General features: G+C 35.0%; 1 protein-coding gene across 6 annotated transcripts; it reads right to left on the reverse strand.

Moving 5' to 3' along the window:
* Positions 1-2,643: 2,643 nt before the first annotated feature.
* LOC125205071 (ketose-bisphosphate aldolase class-II family protein) lies at positions 2,644-22,699 on the reverse strand. 6 transcript variants are annotated; one of them, XM_048103879.2, is made up of 43 exons: positions 22,555-22,699; positions 22,265-22,397; positions 21,712-21,787; positions 21,180-21,260; positions 21,008-21,088; positions 20,248-20,324; positions 20,093-20,147; positions 19,925-19,973; positions 19,582-19,719; positions 18,212-18,293; positions 16,609-16,687; positions 16,449-16,495; positions 16,171-16,365; positions 15,284-15,359; positions 14,847-14,927; positions 14,667-14,747; positions 14,129-14,205; positions 13,978-14,032; positions 13,828-13,876; positions 12,776-12,913; positions 12,277-12,358; positions 12,122-12,200; positions 11,535-11,581; positions 10,610-10,821; positions 8,954-9,041; positions 8,753-8,872; positions 8,548-8,666; positions 8,405-8,477; positions 8,197-8,316; positions 7,748-7,816; positions 7,485-7,655; positions 7,356-7,403; positions 7,087-7,228; positions 6,769-6,866; positions 5,865-6,009; positions 5,695-5,780; positions 5,513-5,623; positions 4,869-4,943; positions 4,519-4,584; positions 4,209-4,397; positions 3,947-4,057; positions 3,267-3,347; positions 2,644-3,177 (listed from the first exon to the last, which is right to left on the reverse strand). In XM_048103879.2, exons 2-43 carry the CDS (start codon positions 22,367-22,369, stop codon positions 2,995-2,997), a joined length of 4,137 nt encoding a protein of 1,378 aa, XP_047959836.1. In that variant the 5' UTR covers positions 22,370-22,397; positions 22,555-22,699; the 3' UTR covers positions 2,644-2,994. The 6 variants fall into 6 exon arrangements, with proteins under 6 accessions (XP_047959836.1, XP_047959839.1, XP_047959838.1 ...); XM_048103882.2 differs by having other exon boundaries at positions 22,265-22,394; positions 22,555-22,689; XM_048103881.2 differs by having other exon boundaries at positions 22,265-22,417; positions 22,555-22,683.
* Positions 22,700-24,123: the final 1,424 nt, after the last annotated feature.

Here is a 24,123-nt window from a genome sequence, read left to right on the forward strand (position 1 = left end):
AAAAGGTCCCAACTATTTTGATAATCAAGAAAACCCACAGCAAGTGAAGAGGATCCAAAGTAATTAACCACTTCTTGTTCCCTGGTCGTCACAACAATTCGGCTTCCATTACCATTTTCTGGGAAGTAAGGCTTAATCTTTTCCCAAGGCGAAACACTCCACACATCATCCAATACGATCATATATCTTCGACCAAATAAAGTTTGAAGCAACTTTTCACATAGTTGATCATCACTTTTATTCTCTATGTCCCCTGCTTGTAGGCAAGAAAGAGCTTGTGAAAGCATATGAGTTGCATTATAATCTTGAGACACAGTAACCCAAGCACGAACATCAAAATGTTGCACAACACGTGAATCTTCGTAGACATTTTTGGCAAGAGTGGTCTTACCAGCGCCTCCCATTCCGCCAATTGGGAGTGTTCTTCGAGAATCATGTCCAATGAGCTCATCCAAAAGCTGCGCCACATAGCCATCAAATCCCAGCATGGTAGTCTTATTAGCTGCTCGCAGAGCTGATGACAATGACGACGATGATGATGGTGGAGGCAGGGAGCTGACGGATGGGGTTTCATCTCACATATTATTTTTTCAAGGCGAAGCAATGCTGTTAGACTTTTGGTAGCAGATGAAGCAATAATTTGATGAGCAGCTTCGACTTCAATCATGTCTTCCGCTTCACGAGCTGCATCCAGAATCAGCCACGTCAGATCTTCTGCTTCTTCGGAATACTTCTCCACAAAATCAACCGTTTCACGAAGAGATTGAAACAGGTAGTTGTCGAAGCAAGTGGAAAGGAGAGGGTGAGTTTGGATCTGATCCATGGTATTCAGCAACGAAACAAGAGAAGCATGAGCGGTCGCCGCCATCTCTAACCTCTGATTCAATCAGATTTTGTTGTTCGTTTTGGCGAAGTCAACGGAAGGAAAAATGAAGCGGAGAAGAGTGATGAGATGAATGATGAAGCAGAAATCGTAGATGACAGAACTTTAGTGAAGACCACCTACAATTTTTTCCACTCCTATAGCTTTGCTGCATGAAGTTGGAAAAACTCTTCTACAATGCATTAACTTGCAATAAGCCCACCTAAAATTGTTGACAGTCATAGTCAAATTTGGTGGCTTCCGCGTGTAGTGGACTATCTCTAACTTGTTCAAGAGGAAACTTAGAATAGTTGCATGTTTAGCTTTAATAATCCAGATATCGTCTGCGGATATCTAATTAGTGAACTAAGTGAAATCATATTCCTAAAATTCTCTTCTTTGTCGGATTAATCGCATCTATATACTTGTTTTATTTTATACTCCCTTCATCCCATAAAAATATGTACAGTTTTCATTTTCGTCTGTCCCACAAAAATATGTGTATTCCATTTTTGGAAAATTATATCAATTAAATAATATAGGTCCCACTATTCACTAACACTACTTTAACTACTATTTTCTTCATCTCTCTCTTACTTTACCCGTTTTGTTTTAATTCACGTGCCATATCCATTACCCATATTTTTATGGGACGGAGAGAGTATATATTTAATTCTATCTTAGTTTATAAAAACCAAACCAAAACCTTTATTTCTCCTAATTGTATATGGCCCTTTGCTTGTTATAGTTTGCACTTTATTCCATTTGATTCAATACTATGTGTTTTACCTTTGGCTATACGATCTATTCAGTATATACTTGTAGTTAGTTTTGGTAGTAATAAATTATTCATCGCCTAGGATCATAGGTGCTATTAGGAGTTAAACGCAAATCATTAGGAGACTTTTGTTTTAGTTTGTAATCCACGAGTCGGGTATTTTGAAATAATGTGTGACATATCACCTATGTTAGCCATCTTCTTTCCAATGCTCGAGACACATAAAGACATAGTAATTATTAGATTAATCGATATAAAGTGTTGTTATTAGATCCTTAGAATTCTACTCTCCCTTTCTATTAATTTCACCCTTTTTCTGCCCATATTTCTCACATGCGAAGATTTTGGGATGTGACTAAGAATCTTCTGTTTAGAGGTGTGACATTGAAAAATGCTGAAATTTCGGAAGTTGATTGGGAATTTTTGAACAAGGTTGTCCCTTTGAATTAATAAAATATGCCAACAATTGAAAATATGCCAGAAGCTGCGCCACATAGCCATCAAATCCCAGCATGGTAGTCTTATTATCTGCACAAGGAGCTGATGATAACGATGATGGTAGTCTTATTAGCTGCATCAACTCACACCCGGTCAGGTGTGAGTCTTTGACTCGCTTCCTCTTCACTTGATGAGGTGGAATTTCACAAATGACCTAGAAATACCCTAACAGTTGAGAGATAGCTAAGGAAACTCATCTATACAATCCACAGACCTTTGGTTCATTAACTCCGCGAGAATTCTATAATAATGATTAGTGTTCTATTATTGTTGCGGGCTTAGGTGATGAATCAACGTTATGTGATGTATACACAATAAGTAGTCCACTGAGATGGTGTTCTATTTGTTGGACAAGATAATAGTGAGATACAATATGGGATAAGCTACAATAGGATTTGTCTAAGACTAAATTAGTCATATAGGTGAGGTGAGATTGTCAATCATGAGAAATAATTTAATCTTGCCATTATGAAGGCAGGTCAAGATACATTGTCTCAAACCAAGCTTTTGATAAAAATGCAACTGCTCAATAGATAAGATTAGTCATGACTTTAATCACAAGTAATCGTTGCAACCACACTATATGTTTTAGACAGAGTACTAAGCAGCATAGGAGTACGTAGTGTGTATGTATACACTGTCACTTGTTATTGTTACAACAACTATGCTACTTGACGTTTTTTGATACATATGCTTACGGACCAACTGAAAACCATTCGCAGCATCCATAGTCATCCTCATTACATTCACAACTTCTTCCATATCTCATGTAAACATGCTCAAGTAAATTCCAGATTCCTTAATTACGGGCATCATCAGATAGGAAAAATGCTGAACAAAGAAAATAAAGAGCTGGTTACCAAGCTTTTCCAGCAGAACCAAAGAGATGCATCTTCTCAGCAACCACAACTTTCATAGCTTCCTTTGCAGATGTCATTACGTTGACAACATCTTTCTCAGTCTTCGTTAATGAACCCATGTATGCCTTTCTAACCTCGGTGTTCACGTTGAATTTCCTTACTCCCAGCCTCACACATTCCTGCATGTTCATTTACTCAACTCAGACAAGGAAACTAAGCTAAACACCTTCATTTTAATACAGAGGATTACCAAGAGCGATGTTCTTACCTCAATGATATCCTTGTGCAAGCCAGAAGCGCCATGAAGCACTAGGTGAACTCCTCGTTTTGAAGTTAAAGCATATATATCCTGTTGTTCAGAAATAAACAAGGTTAATTAATCTAGCATCTACTTGCTGATGAGCATTATTACAGCTTGCGCTTTTTTTAACTCATGCACTATGAAGAGTCATTGCATTTCCAACGAATCAATAGCTTAAAAGTGATCAGATTTAGCAGTAGACAATATTTGAAAACACTAAATCAGAAGAAAAAATAATCAAAAGATACCCATGGCTACTAGCATTATTGAGAGCTAGACAATAGCATGTGACGAGCTATTCTATCATCATATTATTATTCTCTTATTCAAGTTTTCGTTAAAAACAATTGACATGGATTCACAAGCTTGGTAAAGTGTAAACCCAATAAAGATAAACCTAACCCAATATTCAGTTGATTGATCTAAAGTGGATTTCAAAGATTTAAAATGGATTCCCAGGTATGCTAAAGCTTTTGCAACTTCACTTTTTGCGGAAAAAAAAAAAAGAGCATCTACAACTGATTTCCAAAAACCAATTTATAACTTTATTCATAATCTCTCAAATAGCAAAATCATTGTCATATACTGTTAATTATATAGCAAAATCATTATTTGAAAACACTTGAAGTATACTATAAGTACTTTACCTTGAGCAAATCGAGTCTCAGATTTGGGCCGCTAGCAGGGTATGTTCCATGAACGTTTCCAATGCAAACAGCCAAAAAATCTATACCAGTTGAATCAATGAACTCATTTGCCTGAAATTTGCAACATACAGTTATTTTAACAACTCAGAACCATTGACGGTCATTGAATAGGAAAAGAACCTTCATTTTGTAATTGTGCTGAATCATGGATTTCGTTTTAGAATTAATGTCGTTTATTATTCATGCAGGGGGAAGAAGGAACCTGGTTAACATCAGTTAGTTTCGCTAGATAATCTTCAACAGTCAAATCGTCCTCTGTGCCAGACAATCTTCCCAACTCAGCTTCGATCATTAAATTTTTAGAATGTGCCAAGTCTGCAAGATACTTGGTGTAAGCTATATTTTCCTTGAAGGATAGATGAGAACCATCAGCCATGATCGAGTCAAATCCCTGTCAGTTTGCCGCATATAAAAACATAGTGGGTTACTAAGTCTAGAAGACCACAATTTGGCGAATTAAAAGGAAGGACCAAAATCTGAATTTAAAACTTGAAGAAATTAAGGAAGCTTACCAATTCTAGAATCTCCAATAGTTCTTGCTTTGAATTTCCATGGTCAAAGTGAACTGTTATAGGAACCTGTAACAGAAAATGCGAATTTATAACTAAAACCTTATTGATGGATAGTAATTACTGTGTTGTGGCAACGTGTTACCAATTATAACATTACAAGTGAAAACAGTTTCCCATGCGATACAATGAGAACTAAATAGCTTAGATTTCAGACAAGATGTCCACGTAGCATGAGTTTCCTGATAATCTTATGAGTCTGTGCCACGGAGAAAAGCTTTACAGCTATCATAGAGTTTCAACATATGCACTCATTCAGGGTCAAGTTTTTTATAATTTCTGGTGCTGCTTACACTAGCTTGTTCAGCAGCAAAGATGCAACTGGCAACCAATGGAGCTCCTCCCTGTTTGAAGGCACCGGGATGAATCTGCAAACATAAGAAATGATTGACCACTTGATCGGAAAATATAATTTAGTATTATTTGATACATATAAATGATGGCATATAGCTACATAAAACAATGGTTACCCTAACTTTTATTCTACTATTTTTAGAATAATAACTATATCCTAGGGTAGAGAAACTCAAATTCCATTTACTTTAATTGATGACTAACTTTGGTACAACATAGGTGAGTGCAATCTGAATCACTCAGAGGTAGCTGTTAACAACCCAACAGGTAAAATATAACTTTGGAAACTCTAAGAGAAGCATTCCTCCTACTCCATAAAACACTAAACGACAGACATTAGAGGACAGAGAAGTCTTCATTACTGCTGAATTTGTAAATTTAGTTCACAGAAACAAAACAGATGACTTAACAATTCAAAATTAATTATTAGATTATGGTGGAAAGTTTTAATAGTGAGAGCACCCACATCTTAGCTTATGAGTTATCTTCAACTAAATAAGAAGTTCAAACCAGAATAACAGGAGATGGAAAGCTAACACATAAAAAAAGAGGCTAGTTACAAGTGCAATTGCACAATTAAAACCTGTAAAATTGCTGGACTCCGTTGCTCCTCGGCAGCAGCAACAACTGCCATAACCCCTTCCAGATTGTATACATTAAAGGCCCCAATAGCATATCCACCTTTTTCTGCATTCTTTTAATTGCAAAACATTGTCAGAATTTCATAGGATAAAAGAGTAATGACAATGAATGAAGAGATCATACAAGAAGAAGTTCCTTTGTTGAAAGCCTGCCTGGATGTGTCCAGTTTTTCACAACTTCTGCTATGGCATTATTAGCACCCACATTTCCTGAGAGTTGACATTATTTCAGAAATTTTGAACCATTAACATCCAACAATAGCTGATATTGCAATCTTTAGCCACTCATGTTACCAGGAAATACAATATAAGGGATGCCTGGATGTCTGCTTTCAGGTCCTAGCTGCCATAAGGGTATTCCAGCCAGAGCTTGGCCCACAATTTTAGCTTGTTTTACTTCTAGAGCTTTTGTCGCAAGGTCAGAAGAAGTAATTCCACCCTATTATATATTATTAATTGTCATTGATCAGAATGAATACATTCTCTCTCTGAGCCCACCATACAGACAATTAGTTCACTTAAGTGCAATGAATCAGGTTAAAGCAACCATGGTGTCATGAGAAACTGTAACACTCAGGAATAAGGATGCTCGAACATCAAACTTTTCAAGGAAAAGAATAACTACAAATATGATACTTGGACTTAATAAAAGTCTACTGAGTGTTTGTTTCCTTGAGCAGAAAGTATTCGCTTACATCTCCTTGGGTGGGTAAAATTGACTAAGGGCTTGTTCACATTGAAGATCTGTAAATGAACAATACCTACGTGGACTCTTTAATTGTCAATAAGTTACTGTCAGTAAACAGTGAAAGAAAAGGGGAAAATGAAATGTAGCCCATAAATGCAAGACCAAACTCGATATTACAAGAATTCCCATATTTTTTGGCCTAAAAAGAGTACTTGTAATCTACAGTCTTCTCTTTCAGCCTCGACATACATTTCTAGTATTTATTAAACAACGTGTGCGTTTCGAAAAAAAAGGCCAATCTTGAAGTGAGTGTTTGTTGTTATCTCTAAGGCCCTACCAACCATCGTGCTACTTCATCCTGTATACTAGCAAACAAAGGCTAGAGGAAAGAGAACAATTACATGCAGGTTACCTGAGAATTGACTATTGAGCATTGGAACTTTTCTATTCGATCTATATCGAATAAATGTGGAAGAAGAAACTCAATGTGCGCACCCAATCACATCATACCTTTGCAAGAATGTAACGTGGTCTTGTAGTTATCCGGCGTACTATCTCCACTAATGCAGAGCTTACTTTGCTATTGATCACCAGGCTTTCAGAAGCATCTGTTTCACGCATGTAAAGATCACTAGCAGCATCTAAGAATAGTAATAATAATAATATTATTATTAATATTATAATTTATTATTATTACATTATTATTATTAAATCGCAGTTATATTTCGTAACTGACTGAAAGTCGAATATGATAGAAGTCATAAAACACAGATCGATATCCAATTTTGGGTGGAAAGGAATAAATAATGTCTATAGATGATGACTCACTTTTTCCAACAAGAAGTTGCCTGCTAGTCAATATAAGAGTGTCTTTCCCGCTTTTTAGGTATATATCGGCCATATCAGCTACTTTATTAATCTCTTGCTCTCTTTCTTCTACCGAGCTCTCAGCAACTTTATTAACCAAAACCTGTTGCGATGGAGGGTGAAATGTATGATATTTTATAATAATCATAGCAAATAACAATCACTACTTTTTATTCTCCTCTTTCACATAGTTTACTGATAGAAGACAAGGGGTGAGAGAGCTGAAAAACCTCAATCATTTTCAATGTATGACCTCTTTGAACCAACAGTTCTTCAACCTACATGTTACGGTGATACTTAGCTCATACTGAGATCTCAAGAGCTGTAATTACTAAATTATGGTTTATGGCAACTTGAACCTGTTTTGTTGTCTTTGGAACGTATGACCCTACGACTATGAGTCCACCAATCCTCTCCCTGGATAACATTAGATCATGTGGCAACACTGGAGCTTTTGGTTTTATTCCAACCCGAGTGGAAACAAAGCTAGCTGCAGTACGGCATAAGAAACTTTTTCCCTTTATTTCAGCCTACAAGAAAGATGCAGACCAATGATGAAGCAGCCTTCTGTATTTACTGTATAGATGTCAGGAAGAAATACAATGAAAATATAAATATCTACCTCAATCATTCCTGCAGCGAATACTGCCATGTCTCTTTCACTAGCAGCATTAACTATGCATGTAGATCCCTGTTTCAGTCAATAACAGAGAGATTTAGAAAGTCCGTAAAAATTTCAATAGAGATCGAAGAGATCCATATTCGTGGTTTAGTAAGGACGTAAGAAAATCTTTCAGGCAAAGATTGAGATCTGGTTGGAACTGGTAGCTAATATTAATCTTCAGTCTATTATGCATAAAATCTTGAAGAATCATTAACAAGAAATAAACTAGTTAGAGCTTTTTAATATATTAGATTATAGATAATTTTATAAGTATATTATATCAAAACATTCGAAAGTTATGCATTAATTATATTCTACCTCCACATGCTGATTTGTGATGACAAGATGACAAACTAGTTATATACTATATCGAAATTAGCCTTCCAGGTTTTACTCTGAAACTGTACCTTCTTTAAACTACAGAGATGTTCACAAACAGCTCGAGGCCCTCCCACCCTTAGAAGTTCAATAGAAATGGAAGCCACGCTGGCTGCATTTATACGACCTCCAGTTTTCTCCTCCACCCACTGGTTGTAAAAGAGATAGCACATTGAACTTTAGCCCACGGTATATATATTGTTTTTGTCATAAATACTACAAGAAAGATGTGTTTACCTCCCTCAGATTAGAAGATATATATCCAAATGAAGCGTCTTTTGCAAACTCTGTTTCACCTGCAGGGATAAGACTACAGAGACAACGATCCTAGTTACGTTACTTATTCAACAAACAGCGTAGCAGAAGTGAAAGAGTAATACCTATCACCATCCGCAACATAGTGTACATCCATAATAGTATAGCGGCCTCCTTGTAGGAAGAAGGGGCAAATTATCCATGCATCCACTGAACCAATTACAGAGACAGCAGCATCTGCTTCCTATACATTCAAAATTCAAGGCATGAAGCTCTTTTGAGATATAAAGGTCAGGAAGTTATACCTTTTCATATGTTTAGTGGCCTTGCCTCTGGGAAATGGCCTCGTAGTGTTGAATCCCCCCTCAGAACCACAGTGTACTTAGTGTTATCCACTGTTTTTGCAGCAGCAGACAAGTTGCTGCAGATCTCTTTAACTAGTTCAGTAGCCTGTAAAAAGAGAAACCCAATAAATAGCACGACAATGTTGGAGATAAACGAACTTGATAACCGTTAACCCACTATTTTTACCTTTGTGGGACTCATTGATCGTGAATTTGTCAAAATAAAAAAGCACTTTGACCTTTTACCAAATTGTTCAACAAGTGACTCAATGCTCCTGAAATCACACAAGAACATCACCCAACTGTTTTATCCAAAGTATGACAAATGACTTTTCACCACATCATAACTAAAGTTAATTTTCTTTTAATAGTTTTGGTTTTCCTTCTCTTAATACCATCAACTCACTAGATGGAAATAGAGGTTGTCAAACTAAGATATATTACGTCCTAATAGACTTTTAATGTGTTAGGATATAAAGAATAAAATATATCCGTACGTCTCTGCGGATACTGAACTTGGTAAGTTAACTGGAAAAATCAAACAAATTTCTTCCTCCATCTCTTCTTACTAGAGAGCCTTTAAAATCACTATTTCAATCATGAGATTGCACCATGTTCTTTAAACCATGATATTATCTAAAGCATAATACAGCCTCATTGTTACTATAGAAAATTTGACTAATTGGTAGAGATTGTCTAAACTAAAGCAACTTGGATGCAGGCGATTTTAGGAGGGACCAAAAGATCCACGGCTATCACTTCCCAGCCTCAACCAGTCGCACAATGGTGTAACCGTAATAACATGACTGCATAGTGTTTCATAATTGCAGTACGTCTTAAAAGAATAAATATAAATTCTATGTAACACCAAATTAACATTTGATTTTTAAGAAAAAAAAATTCACACTTAATAAAGCCTGGAACACTACTTTAAGAGTCTCAGGTACTGATTAACACGAGAACTTAAAAAAAATAAAAATCATTTTGGTCTCCTAAACTAAACTAGTCTGTACTTAGCTATAACCTTCTGGGTCTTCAAACAGTATAAATGCACAGGAGATCATTTTTCTTGGTACAGGATATAGAGTTTGTTATTAGAAAGTAATTTGGAGTTAAATGTGTGGTTAGAATTACAATGTAAGCCATGTACTAGGTTCTTTCTGTATAATACAACGACAATAATAAAACATTAGTATATACTCAAGAAAATAGTTGTAAACCAAAGTTACCATAGCATACTGTTAAAAATATTAACTAGAAGTAGCGAATTACTAACTACAAGTGGAATATGGAATCACTCTATAGTGAAATGCATATATGATACTGCTACTTAATGCTTGCTGTGTATTGCATATTATAAAGAAGTTCAGTAAAAAAGTAACCCCCACATGATTCTTAAGGGTAGTACATAATTTGTTGTAGACATCATACTAGTCATGTTTTCTTACACACTACAATACACGAAATAAGAGATGCTGCTTACACTATGACAGATATCTACCTCCCCCCATAACTTATACTCCATCCGTTCCATAATAGATGTCACACTTTCCTTTCCTTTTTAGTTTGTCCCACAAAAGATGTCACATTTCCTTTTTTGAAAAAAATTTCATCTCACATTAATATAAATATATTATTTTCTCTCTCCACCTAACATACAAAACGACATCTCCTAAATCCCGTGCCATTTCCCAAGTATGCCATCTATTATGGGACAGAGGGAGTATAACGCAACATTACTGGTTCCACAAACAAAGAACTTATTGCTCATTATACTAATTGAGAATTGGACTCACTGTTTATGTACATGTGAGAATGAACATTGTAAGTAGTTGTGACTCACCATTCTGCCAAGACGTCAAGGTCATTAACTGTTTGTGTCCCAGTTGGATCATCATCCAAAACAACCAATGTTTTTGAACTTTTCTGGTTCAGGCTAATTATATCCTCAATGGGATCTGTCGGCCATTCAGGTGGAAGAGAATCAAGGACAACTTTTTTGCTTAAAGCATGATGTTTTCCTTCAACTTTGACTCCTGTAAGTGTCTCATAAACCTGCAGATTTCAGTAAATTATGTATATAACACATAGCCATAATCTGCTCTAATATGACGTGGACATAACATTATATAACTACTATGTAGCTATACAAAACCAAATATATTTTGATGTCATTAATTTTTTTGTAAAATATTTGAAATTTGATGAATTCTCACCCGAACACTATTTTACATGATTCTAGTTATAACTGTTTGGGTCCCAGTTATAGTTTAACATTACGATAATATCAGAGTGTTTTTGCCAAAAAGTTTTATAAAATCAAAATAAAATATGTTTGTATTAAACAATATTTACTGTTCAAAATAGTGATGCTTGTGCAGACACTCCAGATACCAAACTTCTCAACTTTTATCTTCTCATTACAACTATTACCTGCTTTTACTATCAACGATTACTTTCTCAAAAGCACGACTAGTATCTAAACACACTACTAAAATGGGAATAATAATATTTTCATATTATCCATGTAGACTAAATCATTTGGCTGAAGTGCTGACAATACATATAACTTTCAAGTACGTATAATATGGAAAAAATTAACAATTCAAATTTATCTTTTATGACACATTTCTTATATAAGCATGTCCATTGATTATAATGTTATAAGAACATTATTGATATTTATTTGTACTAAGATAAGTACTTTATCATAAACTTGGAATATTCTAAAAAGAATCTTTCAATATAGACACATCGTAAGAGTATACCTTTACTACAGAAGAATCATCTATTCGCCCCCATCCAGCAGCTGAACCTGTTCTAGCAAACATTCCAATTTTATTATTTGCACAAGGTAATTAAGATCACAAAGTGCATATATACACTGTATGAGCAAATCAGTATTTTATTTCTAATTACCCAAACTAAACTGAAATAAAAAAATAAACAAAGACGAAAACAAATAGCAATAATAATCAAAATAAAAAATGAAAAGAAAATTTTGGACCAACATAGTTCAGTATGTAACACAGACAAATACATTCATAAGAACAGCAAAACTTATGGTTAGTCCAAATATACAACTCTGTACACTCCAAGGTTATGGTCAGAATTTTGGAATTGTGATCATGTTTGGACTAAAACAATGTAACCTCTCAAAGATTTGTTCCTATTCAATGTCCACAACCTCCAGTTGGATATGCTATGTCATTTAGAGTTCCTCCTAACAAAGCCTATGCCGAAGTAAACATGCGTATGCTTTCTCACATGGATAACTCCCGTAGGTTCAAATGCATTCCAACTTTGTAGAAAATTATTACTATAACTTACTAAAAGGGTAACCCAATCGGCCTACCTGACAAGAACAATTGATGTGCACCATTTGACACGTGAAGTGGAACCTTGCGAGAAGAGCCTTCTTTAGATACTATGCCCTGTACAAGATTATAACAACGAAAACTTGTATAAACTGTAAAACCCCAAAATCAGAATAGTCAGTCTTACTCTTACCAAATCCTTCACAAATATATCAAGTGCAGATAATGGCGTGTAGTCATTCTCTATCATGTGTGGACCACGATTCTCAAGCATCCTGTGGTGGATAAGCTATAAATTATGCTAATTTATTACTGATAATGATCATTATGGCAGTATGCAATGAATTGCTTCAGATTATATATGAAAAGCAATAGGTGAGCTTCCATTAAAAATATACTCCGCATTCAGTGGGATCTGAATAACAAAGGGGATGAACCAAGAAAACATAAATATTGAGAAAGAAATTGGCATCTGCAGGGTTCCCATTATGAATACCTAGAGCCTTCTAAAAGGCCTTTCCTGATATTAAGGGGCTCGTTAGGACTACAAATAAAATCATAAGGTAATGAAACAATTATAAGAAAAACAAGAGTACAAGATAAAACAATGAAACACATAGTAGCAATGAGGCTAAAAACATCTTGGTTCTCATGAAAAATATTTGATGGATTCAAATATGTATAAAACTTACCATGACGTTCCAGCACTCAATGTGATGATGTCAAATAACTGACTAGTGTTCAGGCCCAACCGAGCTGCAAATGCTATTGCTTCTGCTGCTGATGCAATATGAACTCCAGCAAGTAGTTGATTGATCATTTTTACACCACTATAAAACTTGCATTAGAAAGGATTGTATTCCATGAAGATATCACCAGATAATCAAGCACAAAGTTGTAAAATATATATTCAGTAATCAAAATGATATGGTGCAATGTAAAAACAAGGAAGAACTCATTAGTGAAATTTTATGGGTATCAGTTTCGTAACATATCTCCTAATATTTTAATGTAAAGTTATCTCAAAAATTATTGCAAGGTATGTGAAATTATGATAATTTCTTAGGCTATATATCCCATATTTCTTAAACCAGCACAACGTGCCATATTCATTTTAGGTTTCCTAGTTCCTCTATCTTGCAAGCATCTGAAACACCAATCACTCAACTTTTTTTTTTTTAAAAAGGATAAATAATGGTCCACATTCATCCTCATAGCCATGCTGACTAAGACCCTCAACCTTTTGGTTGGAGGGGAAGTGTCTTACCAAATAAGTTGTGATTCACCGTCACACCAACAACAAAACTTATACAAGGACTTATTGCAAAAAACTCCGTGCATTTATTTCATGAATATCAATAAAGCACTTCATGATCTTAGTAGGAAATTAGTTGTTTGTGAAGGAAGACATGAACTTGTGCAAGAAATGCAACTGGTAGACAGATTTTTTTTTTTTTTTATTAAAATGGGTATATAAGGTCAGATGCCGGATTATGGAAGTTTAGAGAGATAAAGAAAAACGGCTCATAGTAATAGACAAAAACATGGATTTTTAAAAATGACACTTATGGCCCAATGGCTATAAGTTTCACACTGCAAAACCAAATTCTTTAATGCCCTTGTATCACTTGAGGTTATAATTTTTTCTAGAACGCCCCTGTCATTAATCTGAGAACTTTGGCCATGAGAAAACATTCAATGTATTACGCTTTCGTGAAATCTCCAAGAGTGAATTTGGATGTACCTTCCAGCTCCACAACCTCCATTTATGATATAAAGCTTCTCACTTAATGCTGTTCCAAAACCAATTAGATACCTTCAGTTTCAATATAATATATTGGAATTAAAAACCAGGATGGAAGTTAGAGATTTTATCGAGCACAATTTACTCAACCTGAAAGTACCGAACCAGCACTCACCAGAGCTTCTTCTGTACCTGATGCCATTATCTGAAATGAAGAGTTATATTATTAATAGCAATCAAAAATCAATGTAGACATTAAGGCTCTTTCATGATAGACATAGGATATATTTGATACTCATACAGTAAGTGTTCCATCAGCAGCTCTCTTCACACCCCCGGAGACCGGAGCATCCACCAGCTTTAAATTCTTTTGTTCATCTGTAAGAATTAGAGTTATGCAGCAATTAAAAAATATTCTTTAGTATAAAGGACATGGTGCTTCAGCATGTGAAACAGAGATCACTAATTCCAACTAAAATATAACTAAACTCTTAATTTTCTGTGTGTTCACTTTTGTGAATTGTTGTACATAGCTAACATCAAAGAATCTATGATCTGTCCACTTACAATCTCTTTTTTATGACTATCCAACAACAATCTTATCATGTGCTGACTACTGAATTGTAGGATATGTGAAACAGAAAAGATTAAATGAACAAAGAGATAATTTAGTTCAACCAATTTATGGAGTCAAGTACTGGTATGATATATGTATAATAAACAGACCATCTTTTCTACAATATATGTCTTTCATTCTCTTTAGAAATAATCATCTAACATGTCTAGAGAGGATATGTTGTTTGCATTTCAGGAAAACCTAAGGAAAAGAATGGACCTACCTAGCAATCTTCCTTCTAGCTTGCTGACAAAAGCTGGAGATACAGTGGATGAAAGGATAATAGTTGCCCCAGATGGAAGTGCTGAAAAATTAAGAAACAGTCAAATAAGATATTCAGATACAAGGGCTCAACATCAAGAGATGACACCCACTAGCCAATAGAGAAACCAAAGATCCATACCTGCTACAGCACCAGATTTCCCATACAGAACACTCTCAGCTTGATATTCATTTGTGACCATTAAGACCAATACATCCACATCTGGAAACAACCATCAGGTCAGAAATGGTTGTGTAAAATCTAATACATCATATTGAAACTGTGGTGTATGGGATTTCCTAAATTCAAGTACTCAATCTTTTCAGCTTTCAAATGCAATGGTCAGTAAACATCATATAAAATGCTAGCTGTATGGGTTTCCATGAGTGCAACAGGTTACAAGGTAGTATGAATTATGCCAGTTAATACCACTAAGCTATCTCCAAATTTGAGTAAGACAGAGAAAACCCCATATTCGAAAATGGTAAAATTTTGTAAAGTCAGTACAGAGGCTTGGAGCATCCCCCCCCCCCCCCCCCAACACACCCACCCACACCTTTTAATAACTTGTATAGTACCTTTGGATACTTCTGCAGGGCTGCTACCTCCAATGCCTCCTTCATTTTCAAATCGAGATAATGAAGGTTTGTAGACCTACACAGCAGACACAAGGAAGTCTCTGTTACTTCTGAAATTTTTTCAATTTTCAAATGGGAATCTTAGTCCTAAAGCTCTATATCATTAATTTGAAGACGAGTACATAGGCCTTAATAATATCACTCAGGTGCTATCATAAATGAGGATTCAGAATTCATCAATTGTGTGAAGAGTAATTAAAGCTAACAGTGTCCGGGCAACAACCCATATTAAGAACGAATTTGATACTTCTTAAAAGAGGGCATGCAAGTTCAGAATGGAGGAAAAAGCAGAAGTTTACATCTCATACTTTGTTCAAATTTTCTAGCTTTGTAAAATTCTAGATGGAAATAGTAAGAGCCATAGATTGTCTTTTTTTTCATTTTTCAGACACTGCTAATGGTAGGTACAGGAATACAGACACCTTCTTTCAACTTGTAAGTAGCCAACTTTTAGGAAAAGTTTACAGTGAAGTTTCTATATGTTTAATTGACAATTGACTGTCGAAGCCACATTTTCACATTAAGTTATCACACAATCACATGCATCTTCTATATGGTTGATTCACACATCGGATGTGCACTAACCACGGAGACCATGTTTGAAATTCTTATTCTAAAATTTTAGTTTTGATAGAGTCATAGGCTCCAAAATTATAACAGAATTTCAATTCAAGTTGTAGAGTATGGAGGGAACTAGTATAAATATCATAAGCAGCCAACTGCATATAGTACATGAGAATTACCAAAACATTGCAATCCAGGGTAAAGATGCCATGCACTCGTGTATTTTTAGAAGGAATGCAGAGTAACATCAGAGCTAAACTTACGTCATAACCAAGTACAGTGAAATTTGATTTTAGCAAATGTGTTGCCATTCCAAATCCCATTGCTCCCAGACCAATAAATCCTATTCTCTTTGCAGTTTTTGATTTGGCAGATAATTGCTTAGCCAGTTCCTCTGGATTGTACGGTTTTGCATTGGCAGCACCTATGATGTTCACCCCGGATAACTCCTCCCAGACCTGTGACAGCACATGCAATTTTAGATAACTAATTTCAGAGTAAAGAACATGAAAGCGTCTGAATAAGTTATATAATCATTTACTTTGAGCAATGTGGCATTCTCATCTTCCTTCCCTCCATGAGAACATCCTGATAAAAGATAATGAATAAACTAAGCCTAAAACATATTAAATTTAACTGCATGGAATAGCATTCTAACTGTAGAATAAATCTAGACTTAGTCTAAGATATATATGCCATACCTGCAAGGATTTGTTGGTGAGCAACGCTTGTTAGTGGAAGAGGGAATATCAGTGATCTCGCCATCTCCAATATTATTTCCTTAAATGCAGATGGAGATTATTCGGACTGATTAGTTGACAAAAGATATGCATTCAACCAAAACTAATGGTCAATAATACAGTTAAGGATCACTGAACAGTACAACCCAAACATTCTTCTTATAATACTCTAATTCAAAATCAGTGCTCCGGTATTCTAGACTACGAAGGAGAGATATGAAATAAGTCTGTAGCTTTTATATTTAAATTTGACGGTTAGATTTTCTTTAAGCCTTTCATCTTCCTTTCCAGGAATTTTGTGTTGTAGAACTGGAAGCCCTTGTGTTTCTTTCTTTCTTTTCCTTTTTTTTTGTACAAAGAACTGAGTCATCCTTGGAACTCTCAAAATAACCCTGCTTCATGCTCTCTCTCTCTAGTGATTCTTTAAACTTTTAGACAATTCCTTACTCCTTACAATTCAAAGCAACAAACATACAGCTGGAATGATAAATTCTATGCTACTTGACCTTGTTTGTGATGAAACCAACTTGTTTACTTAGTACTTACATGTAAATTCCAACCCTCTACCTTTATTATATGTATATCAGAAGTTCCAAATTCACCCAGGGGTTGACCTGAATCTTGGGCTAAAGGGTTGACATTCATTAGCATTTTCTAGTTAGTTCAGTGTAATGGTTCATCAAAGACGGGGAAGTAAAATAGCTCACGTATACCTTTACGTATTTCTAGTATACTCCTTAGATCCCTAATACAGATGATAATGTTCTTGTACTGCTGGAGAACAGTTAGATGCAAATGACTGCTATACTTTTGTGCAACCATATAAATTACTCCCTCCGTCCCAGTTTTATAGTCACATTTTGCCATAAAAGTCTGTCCCACATTTAGAGTCACATTTAGAATTTTCCATATTTGGATATAAAATTTTACCCCATTATTCACTAAAATTACACCCAAATGCCATTATCTACATTAAAATAAACCAAAACAAAAATAAATAAATAAAAACCAAAAAGTCAAAAGGGACACACCTTCAACCAACTCACTTCATTTATTACACACTCCATCATCTCACTTCATTTATTACACACTCCACCATCTCACTTCACCATCTCACTTCATTTATTACACACTCCACCTCTCACTTCATTAATTACACACTCCACCAATTCCTTAAAACCCGTGCCATAACTAAATGTGACTATAAATGTGGGACGGAGGGAGTAATATTTAAAACTGAAGCATCTCAAATATTCAACACAAGAAGTCCAAAACTAAAAACACCAGCCAACATTTGATTAATATCTTAGTTCCAACTATAGACCAAGCTTACAAGTCTAGCCCTACTCCAGATGATGGATAAGAGTACTAGCTAGTCTTCTGTCATATACATCTACAGATATTTATCGAGCTTAAACAAATTGGATGAGTTCTGACAAGCATATGTCAATGGAATGACTCCGGAATGTGCAATTGTCATGTGTATCCTGTGCATGTGCACATGCATGCAGGATAAAGTAGTGATACAAGAACCTTTCATATAAAAATAAGTTTGCTATCTTACCATGCTTTTGTTAAAAGTAGAGAAGAGATGAGAGGTTGACGGATTGCTCTGTAACAGATCGGGGATGTAATTTTTGAAGATCCTGAAAAACATTTGGAAGACAAAAACCACAAGACCAGTCAGAGGGATTTATAAACTTCAGAAAATTAGTTCATAATAAAACAAGAAAATGCAGATTTAGAAGACCAGAACGGAAATTTGGCTGCCATTGTTGTATACAAATCTAACTTATCCTTTACCCAGAAAATGTTAACAATGTGTAGGTACAGAAAAAATAACAGGACAAACACATGAACAAAGAATAATTACATCTAAATGGAGGATGTTTATTTTATCACCTATTGCAATCTAGCTTTATTTATTACAGAACTATTCCTGTTGGGAGTTCATAGTAGCAGATGTCAGAATAGATGTAGCTGAATTTTCTGACTGGATTAGAAAATCAGAGAATTTTACCAAGGGAGCAATAATACCAAAATCATTGGTAACATCCTAGCCCTTAGCACAAGTCATTCTCTAGCACCTCTTGAACCAAAAGAAAAATGATAGCCTTGAATTCAAGCGACTCCTAACGAAACATCTCACAACTCAACTAAAGATGCTTCTTGATCCTAAGAAATTTAACTATTTAACTATACTGTTCAAACCATGATGACGAACAGACTGCTGCAACGATAACCCACCATGACACTTTACCCTTTTTGTATATGAATCACATAAGTTTTGACAGTAGCATATTTGCAACTTTATTCCTAATCCTATTCAACATGTCATGGTGTAAACTAACTGAAAAGGGTCACCTTGACAGTACATACCAGGCTGATTCTGATTCCTAAACAAGAGACTCTTCGGTTACTTATACTGAAAAGGAGTAGTTAACCACATTTTTGGCGCAACTAACCCACAAAAAATATATAGAAAGAAGGTCAAGTCTACCAGCCAGCCTTTTCAGATGAAACTGCAGAGTGAAACCCATAGATAATGCTCATAATTCATCAGTTTTTCTCAAACATACCCTCAAAAGATTCAACTGATATGCCTATAATGTATCCGGATGTAAGGAAATAATGTTATGTCATAAGCATAGAGATGACAGGAACAAGTTACATTCACATGATAGATAATTCTAGTTTAGAACACTAGTAAATGGAACTATCTAGTATCAAGAGACATTAGAAATTTTTCTGAAGAAGGGGAAGTGACAAAACACAGTGAGCGAGCCCTCTTTAGTGTCAGGATTCAGGAAAAAAAAGAGCAAATAATATGTGCTTCAATATTATCAATTTAATCAGGATTCCGAAAAAAAAGAGCGAATAAATGTGATTCCCGATGCCTGGAAGTGAAATAATGGACAAGATATAAATAATCACCATGAGTTTCCAGCTGCGTTAGAGACAATATCATATACTGTCTGTGGATGTATACCAGCTTGGGTACTCAGTGAAATGGCTTCAAGAGAAGCTACGAGGTGAATTCCTTCAAGAAGCTCAATTATCATTTTACTTTTGCTGCCAGCAAAGTAGGAAAAATTAATACAGGAAACAAGTATGATAATAATCTAATTAAACCATGATCATGATACAATAACGATTTGTGTACCCATTTCTTTCAGAGAAAAGTCAAACATTAGATCTTTGTTCTGATAAATGGTTTAAGGAATTAGTAATAGTATTATTTAAAATGAACAGCTCTAGGGCCCATAATTAAGCACACCTGCCTGCACCTACATCACCCTCAAATGAGAAAAGTTTCTTGCCCATAGCTGCTCAAAAAATAAACGCTGGACTCAGATTTGAGATGATTGTGTAAATTACAATTTCCACGTGATGCTGGAAAGAAATTGCTTAACACCAAGTGCATAAGGGAAAAGGAAAACTGAACCTGAAAGGAAAGGCTTTGCCCTAGAGGTCGACTCTGATAGTCCAGAGGAAATAATCTGAAGATAAATAATCAACCCAAAGGAGATACAGTTGAGCATGTATGGGTGTGGATTTGAATATAATAATAATACATTGAAAATCGCTTCAAAGTTTTACCATGACATTTCCATGCGAGACTTCAGAGACTGCTTTGAAGGCATACATATCAACAACATTTGCAACATGATGATCCTCTGCAATTGCAAAAACTAAAATAAATAACAGAACATGAAATACATGCCAACATGCATAGGTAAAGTTTAGGATTTTATCCGATTGAGTCTGCCATTCATACTATCATGATCTTCATCTGGAACTTTATACCTTGACAATTACTGGAATGGGAAAGAATCTACCTAAGTCTTATATGCATTTTGAAGTCATGGTGCTATTTTAAGCTTATGAAGATTAGAGCTTAGAGTAATAAATTAGACAAACAAGAATATTTTCTTAACAACCTGTTATCTACAAACCGACAGAAAAAGAAAGTAGAATGAATGAGCAGAATATGGCTATCCTTGCATTAAAGAAATGACTAATGAAAACTACATAACTCATCTTTGTCATAATAATATCTGCAAATTACCATTGGCTTTTATTACTGTATGTATCTAGTTCTTTCCTTTTCTCCTCTTTATATGGCCCTAAGACCTGTGGTGTTTCAGTACCCAGAACAGACAAAAGATAAAAATAAATACTGAAAACTCAGTCCTTATGACTTATCGGTCATCAGCAGTTTAGCTATATTTTAATTAAATTCATATATATGGGCATTAAATACATTACATGTGGAAAAACATTTAACAAACCATTTATATATGTATAAGAATACAATAACACATTTACAAAAACAATATGCATATTGAATGTAATTTGCCTGTAAGACTTTTCTCCAACTTCTTGATATGTACAGGTAGTATGGTTGAGTGGATAATGATGATTACATCTTTTGGAAGTCCTGGAATTTAGAGGTGAAAAAGAAATTAGTTGCATTCCAAAAGTTAAGGTGCCATAGCTGTAAAGGATTTTGTTCACAAGCTTGTGAGAACCTTTTAGAATCCCCTCATCACCATGAAAGATATCATCTATTTGATCAGAGTGAGAAATCAGTGTGACCAAAGCATTAACACCTGCATGAATCAACAAGAGGAAAAAATTAATCAGTGCATATGATGTATACTGAAAAATATTGAAATTGCTTCAAGCTACTTGACATTCTATAATTTTGTTTCTTTTGCCACTCAGGGGGGTGGCTTAAATGTAGCCAAAGATCCAATGAGGCAGTCAAGTGAAAGTCGCAGAAGCAGAGACTATATTTTAAGGGAGACACAAATGACACCTGGACTTCAATGACGGAAGAACCGAGCAATATTATTCCCAATAACCCTCAAATATCATAATCTCCACAAATCATCCCAGACAGACATTGCCAAGTTCATAGGTAGAAAAAATTGTTTTGCAAAGAATTAACTAAATCTGAACTGTTTTAATAAAAAAAATATACTGCAAACTCCATCTTTGTTCCAAAAGAAAGGTAAATGAAAAGAAGAACCCTGTGAAAGGCATAAGAATAATATTAACCTTCCTTTATCTCAGTCAGATTGGCACACCTTTTACCGCCGAGATTTGAGAAATCATCTATCAGCTTACTGGATTTCTGCAAGGTTGAGGTTTCAGGCATGAGTTACTTTGAAGATAACAAATAAGAACAAATTCTATACCCAATCGTTGAATAAATTAACTTATCATGAATGAAGAAATACAAACAGAAAATGACATTATTTTATACTATATGATATCAGAAACAAAAACTCTATTGAAAGCGGCTAATAGTTAAAGAGGAAGACAGTGTGATGATAAACATCAATATGAGACTGAAATCAATGATCTCATCGAAGCAAATCGCAACGACGCCACTAATCGACTACTATAACTGACTAATTTGACCTCTCACCTAACTACTGCTCATCAAACTCTCTGCATGCATACCACAAAACAGGTTTATCTAAATAAATTTAATCAAACTTGTGAACTCCGTCCAATTGATTCCGTACGTCAAATTCACAACAAAAAAACAGAATAATTGAGCAGCAGAAACCGAAATGGAGAGATGGAGAGAAATGAATGTGGAAACCTCAAACGCCTGAACAGAATAGCCAGAGCGGAGAAGAGAAGCAGCCAATTCCAGAGAAATGTCATCCAACCCCACAAAACCGACTACGCCACCAGCTTTCGCCATTTCCGAACACACGATCGACGAACTTCTACTGAGGTGAGCAAATCAATACTATCAATCAAACAAATACGAACTCAATTTCCGATATCACACACACAAATTTATTTTTACGTTTATACGTTTATACGTATACTTAGTTTCACGGTAGTGATGCGTTGCTGACACAGCTCTTGGGGATTGGGATGAACCTGTGGAATGAAATCAGCAGCGTCGACTATATTGGACTTTTTGTGCACAGCTGGAATTTGTGTGCTTTTTGCAGCTGTGGAGACGTATGAAATTGAAATGCTTCACGAAAGATCAAACTTCAATATGCCATTTATGCTATGAATTTCACTCTTATATATAACACGGAAGCTCTACCTTTTCCGTATAAAACTACTAGGCAGTAGACGACAAATTCAGGATACCTTCTACTATTGGTTGAGACCTACACATAGTCTAAACTCAAAGTTAAAAAAAAAACTACTCCCTATATCCCATTTTAGGAGTCCCGGTTGAGTCGGGCACATGTTTTAAGAAAAAAGTATTTGAGTGTGTAATAAATAAATATTGTAGTGGATGTTGGGACCCACTTTTAATTGAGTGTCCAATAAATAAATGTTATAGTGGATGTTGGGATCCACTTTTAACACTTTTTTATTAGTTGTAGTGGATGTTGGGACCCACTTTTAACACTTTTTTATTAGTTGTAGTGGATGTTGGGACCCACTTTTAACACTTTGTAAGCATTTTTTATTAATTTATCTCAACCGAGACTCCTAAAACGGGACGTCCAAGATTAATCAACCAGAACTTCTAAAGCGGGATGGAGGGAGTAATATTGATTGAGACCCACACACAGTCTAAAGTTAAAAAATTTACTCCACAATGAAATATTAATTGAGACCCAGACACAGTCTAAAGTTAATACTCCCTCAGGTTTGGATCCCCTGCTGAGCAATTTTCAAATTATAACAATGAAATATTGATTGAGATCCATGCATAGTCTAAAGTTAAAAAATTTACTCGACAATGAAATATTGATTGAGACCCACACAGTCTAAAGTTAATGCTCCCTCAAGTTTGGATCCCTGCTGAGCAATTTTCAAATTATAACAATGAAATATTGATTGAGACCCACACACAGAATAAAGTTAAAAAATTTACTCCACAATGAAATATTGATTGAGACCCAATCTAAAGTTAAAAAATTTAGGAGTAAAGGTCAATTTTGGTCCTAAACATATAATCAAATATGAATTTAGTCCAAAACATTTACTTCTTGAAAAACAGATCCATAACAAATGAAATTCTAGTCAGTATGGTCCTTTTTTGATGGTTTCGTAAAAAAACTAACGGTCATGCCACTGTGCGATTAGTGTTGACAGTTAGTTTTCTGATGGACCCGTAAAAAAAATGACTACTTCGTCGACATTTTCATTTGTTATGGACATTTTTTAAAAAATGAATATTTTGAATAAATTCGTATTTTGGTTATATGTTTAGTATCAAAATTGACCTCTTACTCAAAAATTAATAAAACTTTGAAAAGTTCTAGCTAGTAGAATAAGAATTTAAAAAGATAATTAAAGTAATGGGTATATACGAATTTAATGCAAACATGATAAAGAATCAAATTATTTTTATTAACAAAGATACTGATATAAACACAATAACATTTTAAGACTCGTACATTAATTTTGTGTATTTTTTGCATATATACGTCCCGTCCCGTTCTCAAAATATAAGCAATAGTGTCAGACAAATATCGTATT

This window comes from Salvia hispanica, chromosome 6, assembly GCF_029641045.1.
Source record: "Salvia hispanica isolate PSC_SH4W2 chromosome 6, Shi_PSC_v1, whole genome shotgun sequence".
Lineage (NCBI taxonomy): Eukaryota > Viridiplantae > Streptophyta > Magnoliopsida > Lamiales > Lamiaceae > Salvia > Salvia hispanica.